This window comes from Hypanus sabinus, chromosome 2 (assembly GCF_030144855.1).
Source record: "Hypanus sabinus isolate sHypSab1 chromosome 2, sHypSab1.hap1, whole genome shotgun sequence".
Classification (NCBI taxonomy): domain Eukaryota; kingdom Metazoa; phylum Chordata; class Chondrichthyes; order Myliobatiformes; family Dasyatidae; genus Hypanus; species Hypanus sabinus.
In genome coordinates, this window is record NC_082707.1 from 188,531,436 (window position 1) to 188,553,750 (window position 22,315).

A 22,315-nucleotide genomic window follows, 5' to 3' on the forward strand; every position below is an offset into this window, starting at 1 on the left:
ATTCGAGTCTCCCAGACGGCCACATCTGCACCAGGTGCACCAAGATGCAGCTCCTGAGAGAGCGCATTAGGGATCTCCAGCTGCGGCTCGATGACCTACAGTTCATTAAGGAGAGCGAACAGGAGATAGAGAGGAGGTACAGGGAGTTAGTCACCCCGCGGCTGCAGGAGTTAGATAAGTGGGTGACTGTCAGGAAAGTGAGGGAAAGAGTTCAGATAATAGAGAGCACCCCTGTGGCCATCCCCCTCAGTAATCGTTATCTCGCTTTGGGTGTGGTTGAGGGGGGTGACCTGACCGAGAATGACCATGGCGATTGGGTCTCTGGCACTGAGCTTGGTTCCATGGTGCAGAAGGGCAAGAGGAAGATGAGGAATGCTGTAGTCACAGTGGACTCAGTAGTGAGGGGAACAGGCAGGAGGTTCTGTTAGCCTGATAGAGATACCCGCATGGTGTGTTGCCTCCCAGGTGCCAGGGTATGGGATGTCTCAGATCGGGTGAGGTGATCAGCTGGAAGTCTTGGTACACACAAAGTACACTGCAGATGCTGTGGTCAAATCAAGATGTACAAAAAAGTTGGATGAACTCAGCAGGTTGGGCAGCATCCATTGAAAGTCCTGATGAAGGGTGTCGGCCCGAAACGTTGACTGCTCCTTTCAACATCGGAAAGATAGGTAAGCAGGCAGAGGGGGTGGTGTGGCCATGTGTATAAGAAATAATATTAAATCATTGGAAAGGGAGGACATATGATTGGAAGGTGTAGAGTCTCTATGGGTTGAGTTAAGAAATGGCAAGGGTAAAAGGACCCTAATGGCAGTTGTATACAGGCCTCCAAACAGCAGCCAGGATGTGGACTACAAATTACAGCAGGAGATAGAAAAGGTGTGTCAGAGAGGCAATGTAATGATAACTTTGGGGATTTTAACATGAAAGTGGATTGGGAAAACCAGGCCAGTACTGGACCTCAAAAGAGAGAATTTGTAGGATGTCTAAGGGATGGCTTTTCAGAACAGCTTGTTGTTGAGCCCACTAGGGGATCGACTGTGCTGAACTAGGTGTTTTGTGCAATGGTCCGGAGGTGATAAGAGAGCTTAAGGTTAAGGAACCCTTAGGAAACAGTGATCACAACATGATCGACTTCACATTGAAATTTGAGAGTGAGAAAATATAATCCAATGCGTCGGTATTTCAGTGGAATAAAGGAAATTACAATGGCATGAGAGGGGAACTGGCCGAAGTTGACTGGAAAGGGACATTTGCAGGAACAACTGCAGAGCTGCAATGGCTGGAGTTTCTACGAAAAATGAGGGAAGTACAAGACAGATATATTCCAAAAAAGAAAAAAATTTAAAGGGAAGAAGGATACTACCGTGGCTGACAAGAGAAGTCAGAACCAAAGTAAAAGCAAAAGAGAGGGCATACAATGAAGCCAGAGCTCGTGGGCAGATAGAGTATTGGGAAACTTTTAAAAACTTGCAGAAGAAAAATAAAAAGGTCCTTCAGAAGGAAAAGATGAATTATGAGAGGAAGCTGGCGACTTATGTCAAAGAAGATACTAGTTTTTAAGTATATAAAGGGTAAAAGAGAATCAAGGGTAGATATAGGACCAATAGGAAATGACACTGGAGATATGGAACTGAATGCGTATTTTGCATCAGTCTTCACAGCGGAAGACATTTGCAGTATATCGGACATTCAAGAGTGTCAGGGAAGTGAAGTTTGTGCAGTGAAAATTACGACTAAGAAGGTGCTCAGGAAGCTTAATGGTCCGAGGCTGGATAAATCTCCTGGAACTGATGGAATGCACCCTTGGGTTCTGAAGGAAGTAGCTGGAGAGATTGCGGAGGCATTATCGATCTTTCAAGAATCAATAGATTCTGGCATTGTACCAGATGACTGGAAAATTGCAAATTTTACTCCGCTATTTAAGGAAGGTGAGAGGGAGCAGAAAGAAAACTATAGACCTGTTAGCCTGACATCAGTGGTTGGAAAAATGTTGGAATTGATTGTTAGGGATGAGATTGTGGAGTACCTGGAGGCACGTGATAAGATAGGCCAAAGCCAGCATAGTTTTCTGAAAGGAAAATCCTGCCTGACTTACCTCCTTCAATCTTTGAGGAACTTACAAGCAGGGTAGACAAAGGAGATATCGTAGATGTGGTGTACTTGGATTTTTAGAAGGCATTTCACAAGGTGCTGCACATGAAGCTGCTTAGCAAGATCAGATCCCACAGACTTATAGGAAAGTTATGAGCATGGGTGAAGCATTGGCTTGTTGGCAGAAAACAGAAAGCGGGAATTAAGGGATCCTGTTCTGGCTGTCGGTTACCAATGGAGTTCCAAAGGGATTGATGTTGGGACCGTTACTTTTTAGGATGTACATCAATGATTTGGACTATGGTGTTAATGGATTTGTAGCTAAATTTGCTGATAATACAAAATAGATGGGCAGGCGGGTGGTGTTGAGGAAACAGAGCCTGCAGAGAGACATAGATAATTTAGGGGAATGGGCAAAGAAGTAGCAAATGAAATACAATGTTAGAAAGTATTTGGTCATCCACTTTGGTGGAAGAAATAAATGGGCAGACTATTATTTAAATGGGGAGAGAATTCAAAATGCAGAGGTGCAAAGGGACTTCGGAGTTCTTGTGCAAGATACCCTAAAGGCAAATGCAATGTTGGCATTCATTTCTATAGGTACAGAATATAAGAGCCGGGATGTGATGTCGAGGCTCTATAAGGCACTTGTGAGACCACACTTGGTAAATAGAATGTTACCTGGGTTTCAGCACCTAAGTTACAGGGGAAGGTTGAACAAGTTAGGTTTTTATTCTGCGGAGCATAGAAAGTTGATGGGGGACTTGATAGAGGTATTTAAAATTATGAGGGGGATAGATAGAGTTGATGTGGAAAGGCTTTCTCCACTGAGAGTAGGGGAGATTCCAACAAGAGGACATGAGTTGAGAGTTAGGGGGCAAAAGTTTAAAGGTAACATGACGGGGAATTTCTTTACTCAGAGAATGGTAGCTGTGTGAAACGAGTTTTCAGTAGAAGTGGTAGAGGCAGGTTCGGTATTGTCATTTAGATTAAAATTGGATAGGTATATGGACAGGATAGGAATGGGGGGTTATGGGCTGAGTGTGGGCCAGTGGGACTAGGTGAGAGTAAGTGTTTGGCATGGACTAGCAGGGCCGAGATGGCCTGTTTCAGTGCTGTAATTGTTATATGGTTATATGTATTGTGTACAGTTTTGGGCTCCTTATTTTAGAAAGGATATATTGACATTGAAGAGGGTTTGGAGAAGATTCACGAGCATGATTCCACGAATGAAAGGGCTACCATATGAAGAACATCTGGCAGCTCTTGGACTGTATTCCCTGGAGCTCTGGAGAATGAGGGGGAAGCTCATTGAAACATTCCAAACGTTAAAAGGTCTGAAGAGATTAGATATGGCAAAGTTATTTCCCATGGTAGGGGATTCTAGGACATGAGGACACAACTTCCTGATTGAAGGACGTCCTTTCGGAACTGAGGTGCAGTGAAATTACTTTAATCAGACGGTGGTAAATCTGTGGAATTTGTTGGTATGTGCACCTGCGGAGGCCAAGTCACTGGGTGTATTTAAGGCAGAGATAGATAGGTTCTTGTTTAGCCAGGGCATCAAAGGGTATGGGGTAAAAGCAGGGGAGTGGGGATGACTGGAAGAATTGGATCAGCCCATGACTGAATGATGGAGCAGACTTGATGGGCCAAATGGCCTACTTCTGCTCCTATATTTTATGGTCTTATGGTCTTAAAACTGAGAAAAAAAATCAAAAACATATTATCAGAACAATTTATATTGTAATTCCATAACTGACAGACATATTAGTTGATTTGACAAATGATCTAGTGCTCATTACTCTCATTCAGGACCCCAAACAGTCTGTACAGGTGAAGCGACACTTCACCTGCAAGTCTCTTGGGCTCATGTACTGTGTTCAGTGCTCCCAGTGTGGCTTCTTTATTTCGGCGAGCCCCAACATAGATTGGGAGACCGCTTTGCCGAGCATCTATGCTCCATCCGCCAGAACAAACGTGATCTCCCGGTGGCCACCCATTTTAATTCCACTTCCCACTCCCATTCCAATATGTTCCTCTATGGCTTCCTCCACTGTTGTGATGAGGCCACACTTGGGTTGGGGGGAACAACACCTTATATTCCATTTAGGTAGCCTCCAACCTGATGGCACGAACATCGATTTCTCAAACTTCTAGTAATGCCTCCACTGCCACTTCACCATTTCCCATCCCCTTGACCCTCTCTCATGTTATCTCTTTGTCCGTTCATCACTTCCCTCTGGTGCTCCTCCCCCATCCCCTTTCTTCTTTCTTCCATGGCCTTCTATCTCTTTTACCAATCAACTTCCTAGCTCTTTGCTTCATACCTCCCCCTCCGAGTTTCACTTATTGCCTGGCATTTCTCTCTCCCTTCCCCCCCACCTTTCAAATCTACTCCTCAGCTTTCATTCTTCAGTCCTGCCGAAGGGTTTCGGCCCAAAATGCCGACTGTACTTTTTTTTCCATAGATGCTGCCTGGCCCGCTGAGTTCCTCTGCCATTTTGTGTGTATTGCTCAGATTACCAGCATCTACAGATTTTCTCTTGTTATTAGAGTTGAGTTATCTCAATGTGGTGGAAATTTGAAATGTTAGTTGAGATATAGACACGTTTACATCAGAAAAGTAGCAGCATGAGTACTTACCATCTTATGATCTACAATTTTGGAGGCAAAATGATGGAAATTAGAATACATTTATTCCAGTAACCATTTAGTTCCCCCCACACCTCTCTATTACCCACATCACTGCACTGTAAACACTTTAATCCACTTTTTATAATAGTGTTTACCTTGTGAATACATTTGAGTATTTATGCACAATTTATTCCCTGTCTGCACTTAAATCTCTAAATTTATTTTTATATAATTCTTTATTCTTGTAATTGTTGAGTATTGTTTATTTGTTGTACATTGCACCAACATACCACAGCAAAGTCCTGATACGTGTAAATGTATATGGTGAATAAAGTTGTTCCTTGAAGTTGATCTTTGCATTGCAATAGATTTCTCTTTTCATTGGCTGAATAGCCTTGTTCTGTGCTGCTGATTTCTATTACTGTACACTACTATACTGACAATGCAACAGTATTTCCTTCATTCCCGATGGAAAGCACATCAGTGAACTTCTAAAGCAGGGGTGCACAACCTTTTTTCATGTCATGGACCCCTACCATTAACCAACATCCATGGACCCAATCATTCAAGATACACTTGTTATACACACTTGAAGTGCACACAATGTGATAAGCTGAGCTCAAGTGCACATCATCCAGATTCTCAATGCTTGATATACTGTAACAGGCTCTAGATTCTCAGACCCCCCCCCACCCCCCACCAATTCCACATTTCGTGAAAACTATTCTCATTTCCACTTTTGTGACCTTTAATTCAAAATTCACTATTTTACTTAAAAAATACTGCTTTTCCTTGAATTTTGACTTCTAATTAACTTTTCACTACTTTTTTATAACAGCAATTTAAGAATTAATGACTCATGTTTTATTGAAAGGAAAATGCAAAGTTAATTATCATTCAAAACTAGCTTTGCAGGCTAGCTACTCTTGGGTACAATGCCAAAACATAAGAAGTGATTGCTCAAAATCATCAAAACTTACTGGAGATCATATTAAATTCTTTCAAGGTTCCAACAGATCTTCTGCTGAGAAGTTAGTCTGTGTCCTTGGATCCCACACCACCAGGTTTAGGGACAGTTATGACTCTTCAGTCATCAGGCTCCTGAACTAGTGGCGGATAACTTCACTCACCTCAACTCCGATCTAATTCCTCACTTTCAAGGACCTTACAACTCATGTTTTTAGCATTATTTATTTATTTAGCTATCTATTTATTTTTGGGTGGCGTGTTGGAGATACATCTCTCCCAAAGGAAGTATAAGGCACCTCACCCCTCCCCCCCGATCAGGGTCACATGAAGCCACGGGAGCAGGTGGTGGATGGTCGTATGAGCGGCTGGTGCATATCACATCCTGGTTTTGCGACCACTGACGCCGGACAGACAATCTCTGAAGAGTACGGATAATGGCTGGGGTCACCCATCTCGTAAAGACACTGCCCAGAAGAAGGCAATGGCAAACCACTTCTGTCGAAAAATTTGCCAAGAACAATCATGGTCATGAGACAATGATCACTCACGTCATACAACATGGCACATAGTGAGTGAACAAATAAGCTTTCTATTTATTTATTGTATTTGCACATTGATTGTCAGTCTGTTTGTGTGTAGTTTTTCATTGATTCTGTCATACTTCTCTGTTTTAATGTGAATGCCTACTAGAAAATGAATCTCAGACCATCATGCAAACCCAGTGAATTACTATGAATATATTGAATGTACAAATGAAACAGAAGCATGAATTTAATGTCTTGAGCCTGTTCTGCCATTCAATAAGATCATGGTTCGTCAGAATGTTACCTCTGCCCGGTGACTTTTCAACCTGACCTTATCGAGAATCTATATACAGTACCTTTGCCATAAAATAAACATTCAAAGGAACTGCTCCCATCACTCTGAAGGAGAGATTTCAAAGGCTCCAACCATAGTCACCCTTCTGCCCATCTAACCCTAATGCATGCCTGACTGTTATTTATTTTATTTAGAGATACAGCCCAGTAATAAGCCTTTCTGGCCCAATGAGCACATGCCATTCAATTACACCCATGAGACCAATTAACCTAATAATGGATACACCTTTGGAACACAAGAAGAAACCAGAGCACCAGGAGGAAATCAATGTGGTCATGGGGAGAGCAAACAAACTCTTTACAGACACCAGCAGGAATCGAACCTGGTTCGCCTCCACTCTAATAGTGTTACAGTGACTACTATGCTGCCACGTGACCCCAAATCTGACTAGCCCCATCAACCACAAACTAGACCATAGCCCTTCATACCCCTCCAGTCCATGTACTTATCCAGACTTCTCTTAAATGTTGTCCCCAGTCCTAGATTCTTCCACTATTAGAAACAACCTCTCAAGATTCATTCGATTTTGGTATTTGCTGCTTTGGGCCACTGGAAATTTCAAAAGATTAGGATTTGTTTTTTGTTTTAAGTTCTGAGTTCCAGTCGCAATTGGGATGATTGAGTTAAGTGATGGATCTACCATGGCCATTAATCTTTCTGCTTCAGAGTGAGATGGATATTCACTCCAGGGCCTAAGAAGCTTATTGCTAACCTCAGCTACCTAGCTGTACAGCACAGCCTTTCAAAGGGTCAGAGTTGTTTGTAACAAAGTTAAACTTTCAACAATCATTCCTTGCTCTGATAAACAAGAAGCAGTCTACAGTTCTTAATGTAAACTGCAAGCAGCAATCAGCTTGATGCTAAAAAGCAATGTTCACAGAACATGGGTTGCTGGCATAGAGCAGGGTTGGCTGCTCCAGAGATGTGATTTGCAAAGTAGAATGACCATGAGCCTTCTTGCCTCCATTAGCCAAATGCAAGACAATGGGGTTATGTCAGTTAGCACATCAAACTTGCTTGTCGGCATAGCTCATATCCCAATGGTTGGGATATTTGTGTACTCAGGGAGTCAGCCCTTGGAGCATTAATTTTAGCTGTCTGGGATCTCTTTCCCAGAAGTTTTTAGACTAGAAGTTCCAAACTTTTTTTATGCCATTGACCAATACCATTAAGCAAGGAGTCCATGGACCCCAGGTTAGGAACCCCTGCTTCAGACCATCTGCATGAGTTACTTTGTCCCAGCAAGTTATCTGAGATCATCACATGCTAGTAGTGTTAACTAGTAGCAAAATATGATGAGTGTTTGAAAACATTGGGGATTTTCAAGAATGACAAGGAGCATGACAGAAAGAAGAACTACTATGCATTCCTCAACTTTTGGTTTCTGCAATTGATGACTGATTCATCTGCAAATCATTGGTATGTTCTTTTCGTTCACAAGAATTGCATCTGTGTTTCAAAATCCTTTGAAGTTTATAAATCTTCCGTAATTTTGTAAATATTTCACAGATCAGAAATCTTCTGTGTGTTAAAAACTATTTGTCCAAATTTCAAAATGCATCATTAACAATAAAATAAACAGTGTTTGAACTACTTAGTTAGCTGGAGGAACCTCCTCCTTAATAGGGAAGAGGAACCCAACACTCCAACGGTGGGTGTTGACAACTGGACCTCACCACAGAGACTACACAGTGAAGTCAGCTCATCACTGAAGAGTAGGATGATATAGTATAACCTTCCTATAGTGAGGGTACTCATTGATACCTACATTAGATGGGGCCTTAGTTCTTATTTTGAGTTTAGGGCTTTGCAGACAGGGAACCCAATACTACCAGAAGAGCAAGCATCCACTTTAAAATATTAGTTGAAGTTAATAAGCACAACTTGTTTGCACTTATAGAAAAAAATCTAAAAAAAAAGCAGATGGAGCTTTATGTGAGAAGACAATCATTGGCAAAAAGGGAAAGAACCATGTTTCTTTATTAGGATCAGGTATCAGGCAGAGGGAACAAAGGAGAAAGGTTTTCTGTGATGGATTGCCTTCACAGAGTAAAATCATCTTCACTGACATATTGACTCATGCTCAACAATTCCTGGTGCATTTCAGCATTATGAGGAATGAACAAGATTCCCAATCAGGCATCAGCTGCATCATATAATTAACTCAGATGATTTTCGGTATACCTACCACAAGGATGGCCGTAAGATAAGTCTGAAGGTCCAGTCAGAATACAACACTCCACAAATGTCACTCAGAAAATCATTCAAAGAGTCAAAGTACATTTATTAACGAAGTATGTATGCAGTGTACAACTTTGATATTCTTCTTCCAGTAGACAGCCATGAAACAAAGAAACATCATGGAACCCATTCAAAGAAAACATCAAAATGTGCATAAGCAAACAAATCATGCAAATGGCAAAAAATGAGCAAATAACATGCAGAATATTAAATATCAAACTGAAGAATCCTCGAAACAGTCTAGGAATTTTCAGTGCAGTTCAGTTCACTGTGCTGTTTGCTGACTGCCAGTCCGCCCCATTCAAAATTGCGCAAAATAGCGATAAAAAAGGAATAACCAGAAACATTTGAACCAAGGGAATGTATTTGTAAATCTATGTTCAAGTCTGAATCAATGCTCACATCTCTCCTCATGATGAAATGGTAAATTCTAATAATGATAACGTTTTGATTGAATTGGAACACTCTCACTGATCGTCGCTGACATCAAAGCATGCTCAACGTGGGCTGATTGGGCTTCTGCTTGCCTGTCCATATTCTCAAAAGCTTTCTATCCTTTGACACAGCCTCGATACAAAACATAGCCTTACAGCCCCACATTTGGAACTATGAGAGATGGATGGTGTGCCAGCTGAGCACATGGGCAAGGTTTGGAGGCCTGCTGAGCTACAGTTAGAGGTGAATGTCTGCAAATCTGTATCCGATTCTGAGTCCAACTCCAGGTCTGCTGGAGGCTGAAGAATACGGACTAACTTGGGGTTAGAGGGATGCGTATATAGTGTGTGATAGGGAGAAACAGGGCTTGCTTTGCTGATGTTGTTTTGTTGTTTGTTGTGTTCTGTGCTATTCTGCTGACCATTGTGGGCATGCTGTGTTAGCACTGGAGTGCATGGTGACTCTTGCAGGCTGCCAACAGTGCACACTTGGGTGTGTTGGTTGTTAATGGAAACAACACATTTCACTCTTTGTACTCAAGGTACATGTGATAACATGAAGGTGTAAAGTATAGAGATGTATAGTAATACAGCATAGAGACAGGCCTTCAGCCCAACTAAGATACACAACTAGGCTAGTTCCATTTGGCCTGTATCTCTCTAATCCCCTCCTAACCATGTACTTGTCCAGATGACTTCTAAATGTTCTTACTGTATCAGCCTCAACCACACCCTCTGATAACTCATTCCATATGTCTACAACCCTCTTAGTGAAGACATCCCTCAGGACCCTTCGAAATCTCACTACTCTTTCCTCAAACCTATCTCATATTCTCAATATTTATTTATTTATCTATCTAACTTTCTATCTGCCATTTATCTATCTATTTATTATTTCATCTTCCTTTCTGTATTTGCACAGTTTGTTGTCTTTTGCACACTGGTTGTATGCTCAGTTGGTGTGGTCTTTCATTGATACAATTATGGTTATTGGATTTATTGAATAAGAAAATGAAACTTAGGGTTGCATATGTTGACATATTTGCACTTTGATATAAATTTCCTTTGAACTTTTGAACGTTGTGCACTCAAAGTTTTAGGAACAGCTTCTTTCTCTCCACTATCAGATTTCTGAATGGGCAACGAACCAACCCATGAACATTACCTCACTATTTTTGCACACTTTTTGAATTACTTACTTAATTTAAGTTTTATGTATATTTCTTATAGTCATTCATCATATTTTTCTCTATTTTACTGTTCTGTTGCAGCAAAACAACAAATTTGACATCATACGTCAGTGAAATTAAACCTGACTCTGAAGTATTATGCTTTGTACATAATGACAAGGCAGAAGATGAATGCCCTGACTCATTTTTACAGCTTATACAGTTAAGTATTGTCAAGGTGATCTGCAGCTTGTTGATGGTGGATATTTGGCAATAGTTGTGCTGTTCATTGTCAAATGAAGGTGATTAGGCTCTCTTATTGGAAATGGATATTGCCGAGCATTAGAGAATTGTCACTGTTATGTGCCATTTGTCATCCAGAGCCTGACTCGTGTCCAGTTCTTAGGGTATGCATGATGGCATTGGATAATTCATTTGAATGAGTTCCAGTGGAAGCACGTCTACAAAAAATTCAGCAGAAATGTACTGTGTTACTTAGGTCTTATGCACTGTTGGAGAAGCTGCCTTTCCCCTGATATTTTAAACCAATGATTCCAGAATATAGTACTTGGAACATTACAGCACAGTACAGACCCTTTGGCACATAATGCTGTGTCAACCTTATAACCAACTCAAACAACAATATAACACTTCCCTCCCTCATACCCCTCCAGTTTTCTATCATCCATGTGCTATCTAAGAGTCTCTTTCTAATTTAAAGATACAGTACTATAACAAATGATTCCAGCCCAATGAGTCCACACCATCCAATTATATCCATGTGACCAATTAACCTATTGACCTGGATGAGGAAACCGGAGCACCCCGAGGAAACCCACATGATCACGGGGAGAACGTGCCAACTGCTTACAGACAGCGGTGGGAATTGAACCCAGGTTGCTGGTAATGGAAAATGTTATGTGAACTGCTACTCTACTGTGCCACCCATGCTAATCTACAGCATCTGCCTCTGCCACCATGATCTATGATGGCGATGGAGTGTTAGCTATAAGGTGGGAAACTACAGATGACATAAAGTATTTCCTATCTCATAGATGCCATTTTCTGCTGTCAGATTTGTTCTGATATGAACTGAACTCACTTAGCATGTATGGTAAAGGTATACACTGCAAAGGAAGGGATTGTCATTGTAAAGACAAGACTGTATGATGGCCACTGCATTCTTCCATGGTAAATGAGTGAGGATAAGGTTGAGTCGATGTATTTCTGATGGAATCATCAGAGAGGCCAAACCTGTTCTATTGGATCAGCTGGCTGGTTTCTCAGTGATGATCCAAATGACTGTTGGTACTGGTTAACAACTACAACAACAACAACTATGTAGTGTCTTTTATGATCCAAAGCATCCTAATTCATGGTGCATTATCAATTGAAACATAATATTCTGTATTTAGGAAGACGTTACCACAGCCAATCAAATACTGGATAAAGATTTGCACTTCTAGAAGCATCTTGCAAGGCATGTGGTAGAGCAATGGAGAGATTTGGCAATGGAATGTCTTGTCTTATCAGTGAATAATTTGCCTTGGCATCTCTATGTTACTTCCAGTTATCCACTAAATAGACTTACTACATTTACAGTGCTATCAAAGGTCAGACACATATAGATGCAGGTTGATGGGAGCAGGCAGCTAAAACATTTGGCATGAACTAGATGGGCTGAAGGGCTCATTTTTGTGCTGTACTTTTCTATGATTCTAATATAGCTAGTATGGCTAAGTAGTGTAGTAATTTTATGTATTTGCCTGCATTGTTACCGCACAAAAAAATTTGTGACAAATGTGGGTGATGATAAAGCTGATTCTGATGTGGGTCTCTATTGTGGACTGAGAGTCAGAAAGGAGGCAGAGAGAGGGGAGACATGGTTGGGAAAAGGGGATCAATAAACCAAATGTTTGGAATCAAATGACCTTGCCTGGTGTCTCAGGCCTGGGTGTGTCTGCACTCACACAATGCCTCTGCCCTGGCACTCCTTCTCTGCCACCTGTCCCACACTCCTCCCGCAGCGCTTCACCCCAACACCTTTTGCTCCCACCAGATATGTAAACTCACTCTCCACTCCACATTGACAAACTCATAGTGCCCTAGCTATATATATGTGCCCAAGACTGTACAGGTACTGTACATGTGGTTATGCTCCTATCCTGGCATATAGTGAGAGAGGTATGATTTCAATGGACCTGATGGGAACAAAGGGTGGTGAGTATATGGAATAAGCTGCCAGAAGAAGTGGTTGAGGCAGGTAAATAGATAGGACAGGGTCAGAGAAATATGGCCCAAATGTTCAGATGGTCAGCATGGTCCAGATGGGCCAAAGGGCCCGTTTCTATTTTTGCTCTCTTTTTGTACTAGTTACTTAATTTATATACATTTCTTACTATAATTTATTGTATAGTTTTATGTATTACACTCTAATGCTGCCATAAAACAACACATTTCACAACATACAGTATGTCAGTGGTATCAAAACCGATTCTCATTCCGTACTGTAAGACACCAACATAGGATTGAAATGCCTTTCCAATCTCTATACTAAGTCATCATATGATACTCATAAGGTAGTTCATGGCCCTGCTAAACTCACCAGTGTTACCCTTGCCCATGACTATACCACAAACATCTGTGTTGCTTTTCTCTCTTTGAGGACGATTACATCCCATTGCCGTATCCTCCCCATGGGAAGTCAATGATTCTGGTGTTTCTCTTAAGGAACAACTCCACACTATCTAAGTACAGGACAAACGGATGAGTCCGCCCGTATTTCTGGAACATTCTGCTGAACTCCACACATCCATCTCCTGCCATCTATATGGCGCATGATCCCACACAGGAATCCCTGATCTCTGACTTTATCACACAGTGTTTTTGTCTCCAGTCACACACCAAAGTAGCAAAAGTGCAAACCTCTCCCCAGTGTAGCATCTGTGGGTTTCAGTGGTGTTCATCCAAGGACTATCATTTGGACTGGCAGAACCAACAACACCACACCCTTCGTTGAAGACAGCAGCGCACAGTCCAAAAATGTAGCCTGATCACATCTGACTGTACTTAAAAGATACTTTCATACAAATCCAATATAATCACGAATATAAATATTCCTTTGCATAAATATCATGATATTTTTTACTGTTACACTGGAAAATGTAAAGAACAAAAAGAAAGCTAAGCTACTTCAAAAAATGAAAACCCCTAGGAACTTCAGAATAACCAAACAAATTTAGAAGATCACAGGGGCACATGTGTGCCAAACACACACTTACTTTCTATGTGAAATCATATTGATCACTGCATGTACCTCGTTTATCTCTTTTCATGAACTGTTACCATTACCATATAAATGTTAACTTATTCCAAGTGTTGGAATTTTTTGCATAAAGAAGAGCTAGTGAGCACATCTATTTTATTAAACAGCCTGTACATACTGGATCATTTGGTTTAAATAACCTGTAGATTCCAACTTCTTTCAGCAATGCATGGACTCTCCTCAGCATATTGTGACAGATGAGTTTTTTTTTTAATCAAGTGCATTCTTGTGGAAATCTTTTTCCAAGAGTTTTCATATTCATTAACCAAATCAGGTTGCCTAATTATATTTCCAGATAGGCCTAAACCAGGATCTTGTAAAAAGAGACCCAATGAGTACAAATCCAACCTGATCTAAACATGGCTGTACATTCTCAGCTGTTTCTGAAATTTGATTCCATTCACTGTTCTGCCCATAATTTTTTCTTGTTTTACCTTGGATTGCCCTTCCCATACATCATCTTCTTTCTTTTTTGAACAATCCATTGGAACTGGTGGTGGACTATAACCTTCTGTTAAAAAAAAATCTGTAACTTTCCTTATGATATTTGACGCAGAGGACAAGTAAGTGACATGACCACCTTCAATGCAAAACAGTCCCAAAAGCCACAGTCCTATGAGGGACTGAGGAGCAACTCGGATCACCTTCTACAAAGGATTGACTCTCCACTTTTTGTGCCAGTTGGTCAAAATCTTTAATTAAGCTGAGAGATCATATCTATAAGCACCATCACCTTTCAATGGCTCTTTATCATACTAAGGCAGATACTAGCACATCGTTCATGCAACAGTAAATTGCCATAAGACAGTTGTTCTTCTACAAAGTAAGTCACTCTTACCTCTTTCACACGTTCTTCCCCAGTAGCCCAAGACCGTGCAGTCACAAATGAACCTGTTCCAACCTTCTCTGCACACGGCATTGTTCTTACAAGGGTTGCTGTCACAGTGTTTACTGCTCACTCGCAAGCAAGACGGCTTGACCCCAGCGGCGTTCTGTGCCTCAGCTAGCTGTCGGATGTCTTTGCTCCTGCCGTCAATGAACAAGTCCCTGATACAGCCGACGTAGCCATAGTTGAGCATGGCTGTCCAGAGTTCTGTGGGCAGGATGGAACCCATTCTGTTGTCTGGCAGTCCGCCAAGGTACATGTCTCCTTCCAGGTCGAGAATCTCACTGTCCCCACTTGCTGTGAATGGCGTGCGTCGACTATTCACCGATATAGTACCTACAAAGAGAAAATCAGACTGTTTAGCACTGCTGGCCCAACTTTTATTTACGAGTGAATTTGTCCTGCATTCGAATCTCCAATATATTACATCAGAAGCTTCTTTCTTAAAGGGAACTCCATATTATAACCCAGTGGTGTAGCATTCAGTATAAAGAGTTGCTAACTAGGCTGGCAGGATTCATTGCCTATACAGTTAGTTGGAGTTTAAAAGAATGAGGCAGGATCTTGTTGAAGTAATACACACAAATTGTGGGAGGAACTCAGCAGGCCAGGCGGCATCTATGGAAATGAGTAAACCGTTGATGTTTCAGGCCAAGACCTTTTATTGGGACTGGAAAAAAAGAGATGGCAAGTCTGAATAAGAAGGTGGTGAAGGGAGGAAGAAGTATAAGGTGGCGGGTGATGGGTGAAAGCGGGAGAGGGGGAGGAGTGAAGTAAAGAGCTGGGAAGTTGACTGATTGAAGAGATAAAGGGCTGGAGAATGGGGAATCTGATAGGAGAGGACAGAAAGCCATGGAGCAAAGGGAAGGGGGAGGAGCAGCAGAGGGAGATGATGGGCAGGTAAGGAGATAAAGTGAGAGAAGGAAAAGGGGATGGGGAATGGTGAAGGGGGGCAATTACTGGAAGTTCAAGAAATTGATGTTCATGTCATGAGGTTGGAGGCTACCCAGATGGAATATAAGGTGTTGCTCTTCCAGCCTGAGTGTGGCCTCATCATGACAGTTGAGGAGACCATGGTCTGACATGTTAGACTGGGAAGTGGAATCAAAATGAGTGGCCACTTGGAGATCCCACTTTTTCTGGTGGACAGACTGAAGGTGCTTGGCAAAGCGGTCTCCCAATCTATGTCGGGTCTCACTGACATACAGGGGGCCAACGCAAGGAGCACCAGATACAGTAGATGACCCCCAACAGACTCACAGGTGAAGTGTTGCCTCACCTGGAAGGACTGTTTGCAGCCCTGAGTGGGAGTGAGGGTGGAGGTGTAGCGGTCGGTATGGCACTTGTTCCGTTTGCAAGGATAAGTACCAGGAAAGAGATTTCTTTCACCAATTGACTTTCCAGCTCTTTACTTCACCCCTTTCCCCCTCCTAGTTTCACCTATTACCTGTCACCTTGAACTTCTTCTTCCCCTCCTCCCAGCTTCTAACTCTGAATTGTCATCTTTTTCTGGTCCTGATGGAAGTTCTCAGCCTGAAACTTCTACTGTTTACTCTTTTCCATAGATGCTGCCTGGTCTACTGAGCTTCTCCAGCATTTTGTGTGTGTTTCTTTGATTTCCAGCATCTGCAGATTTTCTCTTCTTTCGAAACCCATCACATGTTGAAAGGCCTAGACAGAGTGGATGTACAGAAAATGTTTCCAAAAGAGGGAGAAACTAGGAACAGAGGACACAGCCACAGAATACATCACTTTAGAATAGGGATAAGGAGAAATTTCTTTTGCCAGAGGGTGGTGAATCTGTGAGATCCATTGCCAGCAGACTGCTGTGGAGGCCAATTCATTGGGTACATTTAAACTGGAGTTTGATGGTTTGATCTTTAATTAGTAGGGGTGTGAAAGGTTATGGAGAGAAAGCAGTAGAATAGGGTTGAGAGAAAAAATAAATCAGCCATCATTGAATAGTGAAATAGGCTCGATGGAACAAACGGCCTAATTTTGGCCTTATGTCTTAGGGTCTTATGGCTAGTCTTAACTGGGTCAGTAGAAAGGGAAAAGCGTGTACTTACAGTATATGGTCATGCAGTCTAGACATTCAGAACCACTTCATTGCTAATGAAGTATGTATAATTGAAATATACTCTCTTATGTGTTTGCTGAAGAAACTGCCCAAGTAATGTAGATGGATTTTTGAGGAGCCATTACATTTCTGAATATTAAATCAGTGCTATTAAAAGACTGTCATAAAATGTGTTCACTCCAAGATTATGGCTGTAGCTATTCCTGGTTCTAACCGCTGACTCAGCCACCAACACAGAAACCATCGCTATTTAATATTTATCCTGAAAGCCCAGGATTTAACTCAGTGCCAGTCTGAAGACATGCCATGAAGAAAGAAAGACAGACATGCATTTATTCCTTTCATGTCATTTCCAGTGCATCCCAAAGCACTTACAGCTAGTAAAGGACAGTATTGTGAAGTCGTCATAATACTGGAGAAAAACACAGCAACTAATTTGCAGGCTGGAAGCTCTCACCACCAGCAATGTCCTAATGACCTGTTTCTGTCATAATGGCTCTTTACAATGTATTTAGATTCTCTCAGGGATTGAATTTCTACACTTTGCCCTAAACATGCAGAGAGCAGTCACTTTATTAAGGTATTTTTGTCCACAGAACTAGCACTTACTCTACACTTTTTGTTTTCCACACCATTCTCTATATATAAACTCCAGAGAATGTTGCATGTGAAAATCCCAGGAGATCAGCAGTTTCTGAGATACTCAAACCACCCTGTCTGGCGCCAACTATCATTCCACAGTCAAAGCCACGTAGATCACATTTCTTCCCCATTCTCAAGTTCGGTCTGAACAACAACTGAAGATCTTGGCCATGTCTGCTTGCTATTATGCATTGAGTTGCTGCCAACTGATTGACTGATTCAATGTATGCAGTAACAAGCAAGTATACCAGTGTACCTAATAAAGTGGCCACTGACTGTATGTGCAAAATTTGCTATCACTCACAATCAACTCTGCACCTAACCATTTGGGCATGAAAATATAGCAATGAGGACATAGAGCTGTACAGCATAGATATAGGCCCTTCAGCCCACAATCTTTATGCTACTTAACCTAGTCAAAAAGGCATGTTTAATATTGGATACGGCTGCTTGCATTTCTCTTGGATGTGTTAGGTGGTGAAGATCATGTCCAATGTGTCACTAGCTAACATGTAATTTATAGTCTCACCACCTTCCACCACTCCTGTTGCTATAGGGAGAATTAAGACTCTCTTAAATATGTACATGGATGAAATAAATACACACAATGTTCTGGAGGAGCTCAGCAGGTCAGGCAGCATCAGTGGATGGGAATAAACAGTTGACGTTTTGGGCTGAGTCATTTCATCAGGTCCTGACAAAGGGTCTCGGTCCAGAACATTGAACTGTTAGCCATTAACATTACCCGTTGATGGTTAAAATCTGATGATATTACAGCCCGTGACCCAGATTCAATTCTGCCACTGTCTGTAAAGATTATGTACGTTCCCCCTGCGGCCATATGGGTTTCCTCCGGGTGCTCTGGTTTCTTGGCACATAAAAAGATATACGGGTTAGTAGGTTAATTGATCACATGAGCAGAATTGGCCCAGGGAGTTATGTTGTCTGGAGTCAGGGCTTTATGCTTTGGCTCTTGGTAGGGTCACCCATGCCAAACAGGTCAAAAGGTAGAGACCAGACTACTGGTCCTCCAGGTTTGTGTATTCAGCTCAGGGTTAACAACCCTGACTGGTAAAACAAAACTGTTATAGAAACAACAATGAAGAACCCTTCTACATCTGAGTGTGACGGTATTCCTGAGTCTCCACCTGGGACTTGAATGACTGACAGTAGTGAAAACTGAGCTATTGGAACTTTGAAGGAAGCTTTGAAGACAGGCAGAGATGGAGCACCGTCATTGCTACCCTAAGCACTAGCGGTGTAGTGGGCAGTAGCTTGAGTGTAATTGGACAGCACATGATTGTTGGGCTTGACACTGCGCTGTATGTCTAAACAAAAATGATTACAAAATAAAATAACAGTTGATAAAGTGAAACAGATTGGGCATTTCTCTTTATAAGCAGCTGCATGAATGCAAGTTGCTGCAGTTGTCCTCGGTTGGGGGGTCATTAGTCCAGGTGCTGCTGCCCAAGGCGTCTCGGAGCTCTGCTGCAGTATACCTTGGGCTAATAGACACTGCAGCCACGCTGTGCTGAAGGGTGGAGAAATTGAATTGATGGATAGGCTGTCCATCAAGTGGAGTGCTTGACACTGAATAGTGTCGAGCTGTTGAGAGTACTGCTGTAGCTGAACTCATCAAGGTATGAAATGCTTCTGAAGCACAAGGCATGAAATGAGTTTGCCTAGTCTCAACTCATTAGATAGTGGAGAAACGGCCTTAAGCACAAAACTGCCACTAATTCAGCAGTAATTAGCAATCTTGTTCTACTGGCTGGAGAACGTGGATGTGTGAAATGGAAAAAGTCACATGTCTGCAATAGACCATGGCACAGGGTGGCCACCCATACCTCCCTCTGATGGGACCTGACAGCTTGGAATTGTGGGGGGCTGCTCAGGGGGGGATCAGGAGCAAAACTGGCCCTTTATTAAAAAACCAGCCCAGAGCATTTCATTTCAAAAATCAACACAAATGAAAAAATGAATTGAAGTCAAGAAAAAGGAAAACAAACCAATGGAAGAACTCATCATCTCTGGAGGGGAAATGGACAAATGACATCTTGGGTGCAGACCCATCTGGACTGAGAGTAGAGGAGAGATACTTGCTCTACTCCCCTGTCTCCTATTGAGAAGTTTCCTCCACTCTATTCTTTTAGCTCTGATGAAGGGTCTCAATGTCAAATTTTGACTGTCCGTTTCCCTCCACAGTTAATGCCCGGATGTCAGAGATCCAAGGTCGATGAGTCCGGGTCTGAGGTCTGGAGATGGGGGCCCAAGGTCGACATGACTGGAGGTCAGGGTGTTCCAAACTGGTGGAGGGTAATAAAGGATTTGTTTTGCTGTTGTTATGTCTGTTTTGTATGTTTGGCTGAGTTTGTTGTTCTGCTAAACATTGTGGGCAGTTGGGATTGGAAGTGTGGCGACATTTATGGGCTTCCCTCAGCACATCCTCAGACTGCTTGGGTTGTACCTGACACATTTCTCTGTAATAAATCTAATAAATCTAATCATGAATCTTGCTTAACCTGTGGATTTCTGTATATATATATTTATATATATTTTTTTTTTTTGCTCCAGAGTCCAGTAACTTCCCTCACTTGTGTTTCTTGAACTGAGATGGCATTTATATCCCCAGTCCTTCAAAACCTCATTGACTCCACCCAGATGGCTGCTTGCTTACTTGGCATTGTCACAGCAACTGCTACACACTTCCAGCTCCAGCCTAAGAGTTCACAGGGTCACGGAACCATTAGAACATAAGACACAGGAGTAGAATTAAGCCATTCAGCCCATCAATCCTTCTAAACCATTCAATCATGGTTTATTGAATTTTCCTCACAATCCCATTCTCTTGCCTTTTCTCTGTAACCTTTGGCACCCTTACTAATTGAGAACCGATCAATTTCTGCTTTAAATACACCCAATGACCTGGTCTCCAAACCATCTATGGCCATGAACCTCCACAGATTCACCACCCTCTGGCGAAAGAAATTTCTCCTCAGCTCTACTCTAAGGGGATGACCTTGAATTCTGATATTGTTCCCTTTTGTCCCAGACTCCCCCACTACTGGAAGTACCCTCTCCACATCCACTAGATCTTTCAGTACTCAGTAGGTTTTAATGGGATTCCCCCATTATTTTTCTAAACTCCAGTGAGCATTGGCCCAGAGCCATCAAATGGAGCTCATACATTAACCCCTTTATCCTCAGGATCACTCTCATAAAATTTCATCCCTGGAATCAAGCTCTTCTGGACCCTCTCCAAAGCCAGCACATCCTTTCTTAGACATGTGGCCCTAAGCTGCTCAGAATAAAAAGTCTGGCATCTATTGCTATTGCTACGGGTTCTATGGTTTGGCTGGAGACAACAGCACTCACATTCCAAGAAAGTGCTGACAAGAAAACCAATTTTGACATCATTCAATAATGCAAGAGTAAACAAAAATTCTATTCCAACTTTAAGCCAAAAGCTATCTATTTATCAGAGAGCATTCATTATTAATCCTCTGGAAAAGCCTGCTGTAGGCACAGTTGCTTCTTCTGGCTCTTTGAAAGAAATTTTGTTTTCACTTTCAGCATAGTTCTCAATCTGTGCCAACACTGTGTTATCTCTCTCACCTGATCTCCCATCTCGTTGGATGTCCACATGATACCATTCCCCGTCATTCACCTTCCTGGTGGTTGATTTAATTTTTATCGCACCAGATCCCATGTCCAGGAGCAAGAACAGGTTCCCGTCAAGGAGTTCAACGGCAAAGAAGTCCACTTTGGTTTTCTTCGGGCTCCTCATGTCTTTCCGTTCCTGGGGCTTCCCATGCGTGAACAAAATGAGGCCATTGGGCTCCGACGTACGGAAGTCAAAAGAAATTGAACCCATTTTCTTGGTGTTCCATTTCGGCAAGCTAATGTATGCTTCCGGCGTCTCAAATGATATGGGGTCCAAGGTGGCGACATTTTCACACTTGAACACAACATCGCCGTGGATCTTCATTTTCGGATCCTTAATTCTTGCCAGGCGTGACAGCTCTAGTCTGATGTCATTGTTTTTATAAACAACCTGCCAATCACAAAAAAATACAACACAAAATCATATTCAGTACGGGTATAGTAATTTGTGCAGGCCAATGCACTGAAGAGAAATTAGGTTTTTCACTGAAAACTGACATCATAACAAGGACACATATTTTAAATTGTAACGGAAATAAATAGTCTGTGTCAGCAGGCTTAATCTGTAGTCAAATATTCATCTCGAACTAAGGTATAGGGAGTGAAATTTGCATCAAATAAATCACTTCCCTTCACCTCACAATTTTTCTGCTCAGACAGATAGATTTACGATTTGATTCCCTTCAATATTTGCATAAAGAGCATCTCTGTGATTGAGCCATTGAGAAGGCTCACAATGGAAGCACATCAAAACCAGAATTACACAGAAGGTCATTTGCTTCATCAAGCTGACATCTGCTGCTTCTAAAAAAGTTAGTTTGGTTAGGCTCCCAAATTTCCCTGCCACACTACCATTGTTCTTCCAATTCCTCACTGACTCGGTAACTACATGAACAGGAAGGTTATGGAGGGCTCGATGGGACTCGAAGAGTATTCAGAGCTCAATGAAGTGCATCAGTGGGACTCAGCAGAAGAACAGTTTGACATAGACTAGAGTGGCGATTCTGAGGTGTAGTGTTCTATGACTATCTTTCACTCTATGAAACTCTTAAGGAGTTTTACAGGTTAAATGTAGGAAGAGTGTTCCCCTGCTGAGCCAGCGGGGGGCACATTTTCCAAATAAGGGATCGACCATTTCAAACTGAGATTCAGAGATTCCTCTTCAGAGGATGGTGAAACTTTGGAATTTTCTGCCCCAGAGGTCTGAGGATGCCAAGTTGTTGTGTGCATTTGAAACACAAATCATTAAACTCTGGATATTAAGCAGGCCCAAGGTTTTTGGACTGAGGCTGGGAA

General features: G+C 42.0%; 1 protein-coding gene across 1 annotated transcript in view; it reads right to left on the reverse strand.

Moving 5' to 3' along the window:
- The window catches only part of LOC132404104 (neurexin-3-like), a 2,171,528-nt gene that overhangs the window by 1,538,077 nt on the left and 611,136 nt on the right, over positions 1–22,315 (reverse strand). Inside the window, exons 7-8 of the mRNA XM_059988144.1 lie at positions 20,972–21,410; positions 14,587–14,970 (exon numbers count right to left, since the gene is read on the reverse strand). Coding sequence (XP_059844127.1) covers positions 14,587–14,970; positions 20,972–21,410 — 823 coding nt within the window. The remainder of the gene's footprint in view (positions 1–14,586; positions 14,971–20,971; positions 21,411–22,315) is intronic.